Genomic DNA, 13,030 nt, shown 5'->3' with positions numbered 1-13,030 from the left:
TGAAAGGGTGCCAATATATTTGTCCAGCGCATTTTGGGAGTTTGGTGTGACATGTTCAATTTGCTTTTTTTCCTCCCTTTTTTTGTTTAGTTCCAATACACACAAAGGGAATAAACATGTCTATAGCAAAACATGTGTTACTGCAATCCTTTTCTGTGAGAAATACTTCATTTTCTAGAAAAATATCAAGGGTGCCAACATTGACAGCCATGACTGTGTGTGTGTGTATATATGTATATATATATATATATATATATATATATATATATATATATATATATAAATACACAATATCTGATCCTGTTTTCGTGCTTTAATCCTGGTTTTCATTCTTTTATGGCTTCTCATTCCCTTCTTTATGTTGCTCACACTGCATGCAGTTCATTGAGGAGGAGCGGGTATTCCCTTGCTTGCTCTCATGTCTCATGTGGAAACTTCCTTCCTCACTCCTCAGAGCTGATAATTGGCTGCTTTGTGCACTGAGGCTCTGTGATATGACCCTGGCTCACACAGCAGGCAGATCGACAAGAAAGGAGCCTGCACTGAACCCTGCTTGTCTTGTCCACACGTTCTGTATTTTGTCTCATCACAGAGACACACAGACAAATTGCAGTGACAAGACAGTGTTCTGGTCAGTGGAAGGACCTCTAGTGGTAAGAAATAAAGAGCATTTTACACAAAAATATACACATTTTTTAACCAATGTATATTACGCTTATACATATAATTTTATTATATACATTATATAAAAAGATTTTGCAAATAACCATGCACATTTAATGCTCTTGGGCCCCATGTGCCATTTAAAAGACAGGGGTATTCTTATATGGGTGAGGGTCCTTTGGGGTCCCACAGGTACCTGGGCCCAGGTGCGACTGAAATACATATTTAGTGAAATACATATTTTGGACAACCCTTTAAGGCTCAGAGACACCAAAGAGCCAGCCGCTTCTCCTCCACCTCATGACTGTGTCCTATGTGATATTCATGAGCTAAGGTGGGGATGTCCTCCAGGTGGGCTGTGGTGGCAGGACATGTAAATTCTGTAGGAACAGGAGTAGACAGAAGCAGCAAACAGCACTGCAAACAAGTGAATGTGGGAGGAAAGTCCTAAAGCCTCTGCTTGTCTGGGGTCTGTACAGGCAGCAGCTTTACTGTACTGAATATTATTTTATGTGCCCCCCTCCTATTTACCCACACAGCCTTTGCCCACCTAATTTCTCCCTCATGCCCTTAGATAACCCCTGCCCATCTACTGTTTCCTCATTGCCTTCCACAGAGTGCCTATTCACGTACTGACAACCCTCAACCCCCCCCCCCCCCAAAAAAACACTGTCCCTGTCCACCTACTCTTTCCACAATCTTCACAGAACCCGGGCCAAGTTGTGCCTCCAACTTGTTGCTCTTCTTCTTCAGCCCGTTTCTGTCCTACCACCTAATTACCTGCCTTTTCCCACAAGAGAGCCCCTGCCATTACTTCCTTCCCCCTGCTTTCTCAACCCCTCTGGTAGGCAGCATATCCCCCAACCCCCCCCCCCCCCCCCCCTCCTGCCTTTCCACTACCTCTTATGTACCTCTCTCTTTTTCTTACCTAATGTTTCTCCTTGCACCTTTAAATAGCCCCTGACAGGTTAAATCTCCCCAAGTTTTATCCAACTCTTATATTCTTCAAACTCCAGTCAAACTCCAGCTTTGCCAATTCTTACGCCATTATACTGTATATTAATATAACTATAATAATAAAAAGCAATGCGTGATACAAGCTTTAACCATTCTTTGGTGTGACACCTTATATTTGTTCAGATTAGTTAAAAGACTTTCTCGCCTATATTTCTTCTGATGCTAAGCATTTTATAGTCTTTGGTTACAAATCTATTTGTTCCTATGGATTTCCTATCACACAATGAAATCTGTCAGATAGTTGTATTGATAAAGTCATTCTACTGAGCAAAATAGATTTTTAAATATGTAGTCAAAGAGAAGAATTAATTTATTTATAGGGGGTTCTCTGATTAAAAAACAACAAAACCTGGTTTGCCAATGAATAACGCGTTGTGTAAATCTCCAGCAACAAGTCCACAAGGAAATTTGTGTCAAGGAAATCTGGAATTGATAGATTAAAGTGTTACTGTAGTTTAGTAATACCTTTGACATGTCATCCAAACATAGTAGGAAAAGAGAAGAGCAATCCAGGATCCCTTCAGTGCATCTTTAAAGGGGTATTCCAGGGGAGAAAAAAAAATTATATATCAACTGGCTCCAAAAAGTTAAACAGATTTGTAAATTACTTCTATTAAAAAATCTTAAACCTTTCAGTACTTATGAGCTGCTGACAGTGACTTGTTCTTTTCTCTCTAAGTGCTCTTTGATGACACCTGTCTCGGGAACTGTCCAGAGTAGTAGCAAATCCCCACAGTAAACCACTCCTACTCTGTGCAGTTCCTGAGACAGACAGAGATGTCAGCAGAGAGCACTGTTGCCAGACAGAAAAGAACAACTCAACTTCAGCAGCTGATAATTATTGGAAGGATTAAGATTTTTTAATAGAAGTAATTTACAAATCTGTTTAACTTTCTGGAGCCAGTTGATATATATAAAAAAAAGTTTTTCCTGGATAACACCTTTAAATTTATTTAAAGGAAAACTGTCAGTTAACTTCCCCCTGCACTAACCAGAGGTACTGGCTGGTAGTGCGGGGAATGCTGATCGAACAATATGCTGCCTACCATGCCCGGATCCGCCCTGCCATTAGCCCATTATCTTCAGTCTTCTGGATATGCAAATAAGCTGCTAACTGGCACGGGTGGGGTTACAAGGCTCCTTCTGGCATTCTGTCGTCAGTGCTGCTTGTCCGCAGCGCCGCCCGGCTTATAAATATTCATAAGCTGGGCGGAGCTGCAGACAAGCGGTGCTGATGTCAGTGTGCCAGGAGGAGCCTTGTTAACCTGCCTGTGCCAGTTAACAGCTCAATTACATATCCAGAAAAATGAAGATAACATGTGAACAGCGGGGTGGATCCGGGTATGGTAGGCAGCATATCAACCAGTGTCCCCCGCACTACCAGCCAGTACCTCTGGTTAATGTGGGGGGGGGGTTTACTGACAGTTTTCCTTTAAGCACAATATACAATAAAGCAGCAATGCTTCGACCAATATGCAAAGTGTGGGTCTTTGTCAAACCAGACTTGACAAAGACCCACACTTTTAATGTAGGTCCAAACGTTGCTTTTTTACTGTATATGCTCTTCTCAGTCTGCTGGAATTAAGTCAGTTCAGTTTAATCTGTGCATCCATCGCCTCTGGTCCATGGTGGAGTGGTGTGGTCCTGATTGTGGAATTTGTTTTCTAATGTTATCCAGACATGTGAGAAATTTAGATTGCATCGGGTCTCACTACTGAGACCCGCTGCGATCCTGAGTTGTAGTCGGATGAAGTACAGGCCAATCGCATTGTGCTCTATAGACTATAGTGAAGCACATCAGTCGAATCGGGCAGCTGCTCCACCCATTATATTTCTTGGTCACAGCTGGACTCGAGTGAGACTTTATGCCATCTAAACCTTTGACATGTTTGGATGTGAAAGGTTTTACTAAATAACAGTAACACTTTAAGTTTAAATGTAATTTTGAAGTTTACATCTAAATATAACAATGGAAATTATTTGCTTTACTAAACATGTAATAATTTTGCATTACAGAAAGATGCTGACTATACGCATTAGATAAATGGATGTAGTAATTGTAGTTTTGCGTAAACTGTTTTACTAAAAGAATCTTTTAGGCTAATTTCATTCCTGTCAGGAGATGTCAAGCTGTTAGTTAAAGTGTTGAATGGTAAATAAATGTCAGCACAACTGCGAAATGTGATGGTGCAGGTGGTGGCCTCAAATCCAGCAATAGAGAGAATAAAGTCCCAGCACTCACCAGTAAAGTTGCAATTTCAGGTGTTTATTAACACAACATGGTATACAAAGGATGCGTTAGCTGAAGTGCTGATTATAATCAGTCATCCAGACTGAACAGTGGGGGGACCTATCCTTTTCGTTCCACATGACATAAAATCAAGCACCTTCATCTTAAAAGGGTTTTCCTGGACTTAAGGTTTTTTTGGGGGGCAAAATGTATCATAATAGGCCATCAATAGCAGATTGGTGGGGTGCCAATACCCGGCAACCCTGTCGATCCTCTGTTTGCCATCTGCTTCCTTATGCTGTGTGTGTGACCATGTCATGGCTGTGGCAGACAGCTGATTGGGGGGATACAGATGTCAAAATACCACCGAAGTGGCCTATCAATCATTTATACCAAGAAAACCCTGTAAATATTGATGGCCTGTTATTAGTATAGAGGATTAGCATAAAGATTAATGTTCTACTGGTGGTTTCCCAGTACAGGATCTTGTCCTGTTGGCTAGATGTTGCCTCAGGTGCCTCTACTGTCACTGTTTTGGGCCCACTACTCTAAGGTGTTCTTGTTCTGTTGTAATGTAATGTGTTTTTCTGCTATGTTATAATGAATTGTGAATTGTGAAATGGACCAAGCCCATTTTAGCCTTAAGAACCAGGCCAATTTTTGCTTTTGCACTTTTATTTTTTCCTCCTACCCTTCTAAAAATCATTAGTAGTTTGTAGTATCGGTACCATTTGGATGGGACGTTTACATCTTTTTTTTTTTTTTTTTTACGTGTACGCCATCAACCGTGCAGTTTAACCTCTTAAGGACTAAGCCCATTTGGGCCTTAAGGACTCAACCAGCTTCATTTTTGTATTTTCGTTTTTTCCACCTCACCTTCTAAAATCCATAACTTTTTTTACTGTTCCATCCACAGACCCATATGAGGGCTTGTTTTTTTTCGCGACCAATTGTTCTTTGTAATGACACCTTTTATTTTACCATAAAATGTACCGTGCAAGCAAAAAAAAATTATTTTGTGGAGAAATTAAAAAGAAAATCGCAATTTTGTAACTTTTGGAGGGTTTCATTTTTACGCAGTGCACTTTACGGTAAAAATGTTCTATATATTCTGTGGGTCAATACAATTAAAATGATACCCATGTTAAGATGCTTTACTATTAGTGTACCAATTATAAAAATCTCAAACTTTTTAAAACAAAATTTGTATGTTTTAGGTCGCCCTATTTTGACTCCTATAGGTTTCTAATTTTTTCGTATACGGAGCTGTATGAGGGCTCATTTTCTGCGCCATGATCTTTAGTTTTTATTGGTACCACTTTTGCATATATGTGACTTGATCACTTTTTATAACATTTTTCTGGGATGTGATGTAACCAAAAGGCAGCAATTTCTGACCTTTTTTTTTCTTTTTTTTTTACGTTTACACCATTTACAGTACGGGATCATTAACATTATATTTTAATAATTTGGACATTTATGTATGTGGCAATACCAGATATGTTCATTTATCTATTTATTTTTACACTTTTTTTTTTTAAAAGGGAAAGGGGGATTTTTATTTTTATTAGGGAAGGAGCTTATTCACATTATTTTAAAACTTAAAAAAAAAAATGTTTCTACTTTTATTACACTTATATAGTCCACATAGGGGACTATTTATAGCGATCACTTGACTGCTAATACTGTTCAGTGCTATGCACAGGCATAGCACTGAACTTCATTATCGGCTATCTACTGCTCTTGTCTGCTCGATTGCAGACCAGAGCAGAAGACACCAGGATAACGACGGGATGCAGGTGAGGAGACCTGGGTGATCGAATCCCCGCTGCAGCGCCATGGGCGATCTGATCATCTGTTCAAAGTGCCGCACTGCCGCAGATGCCGTGATCAGTATTGATCACAACATCTGACGGGTTAATGGTGGACATCAGCACAATCACTGATGTCCCCTATTACCACTGATGTCCCTGGCTTCTGATTGCAGCCGCGCCCCGCCGTGCATGATGCGAGCACCGATCCGGTGCTCGCGTCATGTATAGGACATAAATTTATGTCCTGGGGAGTTAAGTACCACTGCACAGAACGTATATTTATGTCCAAAGTCATTATGGGGTTAACTAAACATATGTTTATGTTTAATTTTTATTACATTATTTTATTTTAAAAAAGGGGAAATGAGAGGGGGTGGAGAGTGATTCAAAGTTTTATTAGGGAGGGGGTGAAATCACTTTTATTAACTCTTTTTTAAAACATTTTTTTATAACATTCTTTGACTCAGCATTGATCAGTGTTATCGGTGCTCTGCTGCTCTAGCCTGCCATGAATGGCCAGAGCTACAGAGCACCGCTCGAGACCCACGATTTTGCCACGGATGTCCCAATCAGCTCCACTGAGCTAACCAGCACCATTAACTCCCGAATTTAGACACCGCAATCAACTTTGATCACGGCGTCTAAAGGTGTAATGCCGGGTTTCGTCCCGATCAGCAATGCCCAACATTAACCATGGGTCCTGGCTGCTGATAGCAACTGGGACCCACCGGGTATGAAGTGTGCTCAGCTCGTGAGCATGCTTCAAACACCGGTAATCTGTACGCCCCTTTGTCCCTAAGGGGTTAAGGAATTTTTGCAGAGTGACCCAGGTGACCCTGACACCCCAATGGGAGCCCCTCACCTTTAGCCTTAATATAGAATGGAGGGGAGCTGTTGAGTAGTTGGAGAGAGGAGTCTAAGAGTTGGAGAACTGAGTAGCAGTGTGGAGAAGTGTGAGGAGAAGTCTGAGGTGATTTGAGAAGGCCTTAGCATGAAAAGAAGTTCACAGCCTGCAGCCACACCATTCACAGGGAAAACTCCATATTTTAGATGAAGTTCAAGCCTGGCAGTAAGCACAAAGCTCCAAGGGAAAAATAATCTTCAGTCAGTCAAAATAAAGTAAGCATGGGCTGTCCATAATTACAAGTCTGCACTTTCAACAACTACAAATCCCAGCAAGGTGACAGGCTTCTCGGGCTCACTCTATACTTCCCCTTGCACAAATCTGTATTGTGAAGGCTTTAACAACATTCCTGCTTCAGTAAAGATAGTTTTCCGCAACCTCGAATCGTGGTCATTTTTGTTCACGCACTTTGCCCAGGAGTGCTTTCTCAGCACTTCTGCTCCACGGGAGGTTTCTGTCCTCCCTTAGTTCGCCTTATGGTTAAGTTACCCTTCCATCACAAACTGTGTATTACATTATTCATCCTGTAGACACCACACTACCACCAATCAACTGATGGAAGGGGTTGCAGCCAGGGGCATAACTATAAGGTGCAGAGGTAGTGGTCTGGTACCTGAGGGGGCCACAAGGCACCTCTACCACATATTACTAAACCAGTGTTAAAAATGGCAAATGGTAGACAGGTAACAGATTTTGCACTGCCTATAAGACACAAGTTACAGCAATGGCTGCAGCACTATTGGGATTGATGCTTCTTCATTATTTACCAGGCACCGCTCCATACATTTTGTGGCAGCTGTACCTGGTTTTACAGCTGTCTCATTCAACAAATAAGATGAGCTACACTTATGGGTGATGAATACAGCAGTATCTAGGACTCTATTCATAGCCTATAAATGCATTGCTTCCAGATGGATGTCTCTGTATTTCATCACTGTTATGGATTAAATATTTTCAGTAAAGTGAACACTAAAATTTTAAAAACTTGTATATACACAGTGCAAATGTCCCCCTAAATGTAAAGCTTCTGTAAAGTGGATGGCTGGACAATTTTTTTAATAAAAAAATGGCTTAGTTTAAAACAAAAATAGGTTCCAATCTACTTTCTCTAAATCTAAGATTAAACACCATGGGTTGTTGTACATTATACTGTTTAATTTCTTATTTCACTCTATTGATGTACGCCATTAAATGGAAGTAGCAAGCAATCGTCGAGATGTAAGAAATACAAGTTGTATTTGTTGACCTGAAAGTTCTTGTACTTTACCTTTCTAAAATGAATCTTTACAGCTTCTACTTCCTGGCCCCCACAAGACTTTATAGTCAAGGCGGAAGAAACCTGCTGGGCCTTGCTTTGATTGAACCCTTATTGTACTGTCCTTGGCAGCCAAATAAAAGAGATATTCTTAGTAACAAACAATGCACAGAAGAGGGGAAGACAGAGATTTCATACATTATGAGTTGGGACACTTATATAACATAGCAATACATTTAATGTGAATTAGGCCTTGTCAAATAAGAAACAGTTACGGTAAATTGTATGCTTCTATGTATAATGACATATTTTTCCACGTAACAAAACTTTCTTAGTCTTAATTTTCACTTCCTTACTGATATTATTGGTATTTCCCTACAGCTAAATTGGATGCATGTAAAATAACATTTTGAAGGGGTATTCTAAGTATTTTATTTATTTATGTTTATTGTGCTTAGCCTGGTTTAAAACAAACAAAAAAAAAACAATGCTTACATTTCTTGCTTTCCTTGATGCTGCCATTTTCCCAGAGCTGGTTCCATTGCACTGCACCTCTTCTTCTACTTAGATTCGGCACATGCACTGCCCAGGTTTGCAAAATGTTTGGTACCAGGCAAAACTAATTTTTGGAAAAAAATATACATCTTGGAATACCCCTTTACAAAATTGTTGCTTAACCAATCCCACAGTATATTCTAAAATGTTGCCGTGATGTAGGTTTTTGTTGGCAGGCACAGCTTGTCACTCAGCCTGGTGAACGATAAACTGCAAATGTAAGCAATAGAGCTCCTTAGAGTTGTAGTATTTGCAGAGCTTTTTTGTTAAGTAATTGGAAATGTTATTTCCCCCCCCTTAGCCGACCCTTAGGTTATTTAATAATATACAATAGAGCATTGAGTAACCCTTGCAAAACATAAAATTAAAACCCACACCAGATACCACACACATGAACGGAAAAGAGAAATGATTGAAATATTTAACATATTCTGGACACTACCAGGCATGCATATATTAAAAAGCCTAGATATTTTAACAATTATGATATCTTACTATATATTTTTTTATGAGATCTGGTTCCACGGCCTTGGGCACAGCAAGGAAAATGACGATTCTGCTATGAAATCCTCTTGGAATTAAACCTCTTTGATTTTAAAATGAAAAGTCCTGACGAGGATTTAATTTCTGCTTCAAGAATTTATATGTTTATACTTGAAGCACAAATTAAATCCTTCTCAGGACCTTCCATTTTAGCCATTCATAATAGCATTAAGCAGAAAGAGGATTTAAGCTCCAAAGTGTCTTCCAGTAAACTATACTCATTTTCCTCAGTATGCACACACCCTAAGGATTCATTTAGAACGGTGGAATTTCTGAGGGAAATCCAGCAGAAAAAATTCCCTTAAAAATTCCGTTGCAGCAGAGTCCCATTGGTTTAAACAGGATTCTGCTGCACCATTCACACGGCAGAATTTCATGTGCAAATTCAAAGTTGTCCTGTCGTCATGTCAATATTCCGGCGGAATCTGCACAGAATTGTATTTCCAAACAGAATCCACAGAAACAGGTTCAATTGGGATTTTCTCAGCAGAAATTCTGCAGTGTGCTCAGTGCAGTAGCATCCCATTGAAATCAATGCAGCGGAATTTTCAAGCAAAATATTCCCACGGAATCCCGCTTGAAATTTCCACAGTGTGAACATACCAAGCTAGTGTAGGAAGTCTTATAGGTCATACAATGCAGCCTGGGGAAAAAAGGTTGCAAAGTAGCTCTTCTTGAATAGATGACACCAGAAAGCAAGCCCTTGTCCCTCTGGAGGAGAGGTACTATGCATATTTATTAGATTTTTTTTATTTTTAGTATCACTAATTCTTGGTCTTTTGAAAATCAAACATGGATTTGATTAGTCAATAGGTTGACAATATTGTAGATAGTATATTTTAACAGTTAAAGGGTGCTAGGTATAAAAATAACCAAATTACCATTTTTCTTCTTTACAGATTGATGCAATCTACATTTTAATGTTGCTGAATTAGTCACAAAGCAATTTTAATCGTATGCAATGTTCCTTTGAGTGACGCTGAAATGACAGTACAGTGTTTCATGGACAACTCTGTGACAACACTGCTCTAGGGGTATACATTACTAATGTGCCAATTTAACTAGATAATGTTTTTTTCTCATCTATAATCAATGAATGAATGAATAAATAAATAAATTGATTCAAACTTTTAACAAATAGAAAGAATAAAGGCATAGGAGAAATTTGCCAACCTCCTACACCAGTGATTTGGCATCAAAAAGGCAAACATTTTTGCGCAATCTCCCTGGTTGTTTAAAAATCTATGCCCTTAAAAAAAAAAATAGTGGGTGTAGCTTTGCACTTCAGGGAGCATAGCTTCTGCACCCTCCAGATTTACTTCAACTTATGCCAGAGAAATTGCATTAGTTTTTTGGCGAAAATTTACACCAGGATGGCACACGGGCAGCCGGTGATAGGCTAGATTTTTGTGCCTCCTTATTAATCTGCCAAACAGAAGACCAGTGGGATTTGGATTAAGACTGGTATGTGGAACGTCATTCGCCCTATGGTGATTGTGGTTGACGTTTATGAGAATTATGACATAAGAAGTTTGTGTGTCACCATATATGGTGCTTAGCACTGCACCGTATTAGGGCAATATTCTTATCCAGAAGCAATATGAAGGCATATGAAGGTACAGTAGGCCTCTTTAAAAGTATAGGTGACTCATTGAGGCTCTGTTCAAATTGGAGATTATATGGAGCTGTAATACACTTTTGTACTCAGGCTTTAAAAGTGAGCAGAGGCATTTAGTGGGGTAAAAGTATCTGTTTCTGGGGCAAATATGTACTAAAGGTTTTACTATTCTACATACTGATAAACGGTTGCCAACACCTGTCGCCCCCACAAATCAGCCAGCTCTGCACTATTAATGGGGCTGAAAGTAGTTGTCTCTGTTCCTTGTGTAGTGGCCATACCTGGTAACTGCAGTTCTTTTTCCATTGCTGTGAACAGAGACTGAAATAACCTGGCATAGCTACTATGCAGTGACCAGAGCCAACTGTTTCTAGCCCCATTCTCAGTGTAGACCAGCTAATCTGTGGTGGTGCTGGGTGTTGGCACCCTGCTGATCAAATATCAGATTTGAATGGCCTATACTGAGGATAGAAACTCCAACAGGATCCAATGTACCAGAGATATAAATAAAAATGCTTATTCTTTATTCCATATCAAAAAGTTAAGTTACAAAAAGACATAAATGTTTTAACTTTGCAATGGGAGAAAGAATAAAAAAAATGATTACATCCCTGGTACCTTGGATCCTGTTGTTGCTTGTGCAAGTGAGGAGTTGGTAGAAGCTCATTTCCAAGCTAAGCATGGACATTGAAGGCTAGTAGTGCTGTAAATCTGTATCATCTTGCTATCCTGACAATATGCCATCAATATGATGAATCAGAATACACTTTTACATATAGTAAATTTGGTAATATTTTTTAATTATATCTTTTGTCCATTCATAACAATACTCCATGTTATTTTTATAGGAGCTGACATTGTCCAGTGGCTCATTAAAAACCTCAACATTGAAGACCCAGGTAAAGAATTTTCTTTCTTAAATGTTATTTTCTACTTGTATGTTATTTTATACTGCTTGATACATTATTGTAAATTGTTTGTCATTTCAATGAAAGTCAATAATCTAGGACAAAAATGCAGGATAGGTGGATGAGCATAAGATTGTCTGACTCTAATAACAGACTAGGATCTACCTACTGTCATGCTTTAGTCAGAAAGTGGGTGATTGAGCTGAAATGAAACTTTATCAATGAAAACAGAATTTGATGCATATAAAGAGGAAATTATCTGGTTCAACAAGCATAGATCCTCAGGGAACCCCAACACTTCAGGAAAGGATAGTCATCTTGATTGACTATATCAAGCAGTGGTTCCCTTAAGCACTGGATGAGTTGAACTGTCCCAGAGGACCGTAGGATATTTAGCTATGTGCGCTCTTTAACAGCTGCTGTAATTATCTTCCCGAGTTTTCAGTGACAATTTGGAAATTAAAATATCTTATATTTCATTCAGCAAGATTTCTGGTAACCAGCTGCTTAATAAAAAATACCAAGGAAAAAAATATACATGAAACATAAGTGCACACAAGTATACATTTTATATATGTCAGCTCTCCTGACACCTTTGTTTTAGTACTTGTATTTCCCATCGTGTAACAATTCCATAGTGTCATGTCTTATAACTCTGTATTGTCTTATCACTGTTATTCCTACTCAAACTTTATTAATACATTGACAACTGGGTGTTACCAGTTTCGATTGTATCTCTACATATTCACACTGTCCAATCTGTTCTGACAGTATCAGGCTGTGTAAGGGTGCATTCACACCACGTTTTTGCAATACAGTTCCCGTATCAGGTTTTTGATGAAAAACAGATTCCTCAAAACCTGACTAAACTGTTTCAAAAAGTTTGTACAAATTTCAACCCGTATACAGTTAAAAACCGAATACAGTTTGAAAAATAATATCCGTTTTTTAAGAAAAAAAAGTATATGTTTTTAACTTTTCACTCCATTTTGAATAAAGTTTCACTTGTTTGATTTAAATTCCAAGAAAAAAAAACTGTGCAAAGTCAAAAAACATATGGTGAAAACCAGATGGAACCGTATGCACATACGGTTCTGTACGGTTCCCATTGACTTCCATATTTTAAAAAAACGTATACGGTTTAATACTACGGTTTTGGGTACGGGTAAAAAAACGGACAAAACCGTACAGGATCCAAAACGGACACAACCTGATGCATCTTTTGGCATACGGTTTTCATATTGAAAACGTATACGGGAACTGTATTGCAAAAACGTGGTGTGAATACAGCCTTAGAAAACACCAGGTTATCAAGGGGAATCACAACAACCAGTTGTTAATTTTTTTATACATTTTTAGTAAGAATATCTGTGGAACAACACAATGCAAAGTTTTAAGAAAAGATGTTATGAAATTGTTATTTCATTGGGGAATACAAGTATATAAATGGGCACTGTCATATACAAAAACTTTTGATAAAGAACCAAAACGTGTGTCGAGGTCGTAGGGGGTGCGGTGGTGTT

The 13,030-nt window shown here is 38.9% G+C and overlaps 1 protein-coding gene across 8 annotated transcripts in view; it reads left to right on the top strand.

Moving 5' to 3' along the window:
• Positions 1-13,030, top strand: part of RGS6 (regulator of G protein signaling 6) — a 536,396-nt gene that overhangs the window by 405,630 nt on the left and 117,736 nt on the right. For all 8 annotated transcript variants that reach the window (XM_056545778.1, XM_056545779.1, XM_056545773.1 and 5 more), the window contains one exon: positions 11,448-11,498. In XM_056545778.1, coding sequence (XP_056401753.1) covers positions 11,448-11,498 — 51 coding nt within the window. The remainder of the gene's footprint in view (positions 1-11,447; positions 11,499-13,030) is intronic.

The sequence above is a fragment of the Hyla sarda genome, chromosome 11 (genome assembly GCF_029499605.1).
Source record: "Hyla sarda isolate aHylSar1 chromosome 11, aHylSar1.hap1, whole genome shotgun sequence".
NCBI lineage: Eukaryota > Metazoa > Chordata > Amphibia > Anura > Hylidae > Hyla > Hyla sarda.
The sequence above is the reverse complement of the archived record's forward strand: the minus strand, read 5'-3'. Positions and strand labels throughout refer to the sequence as shown.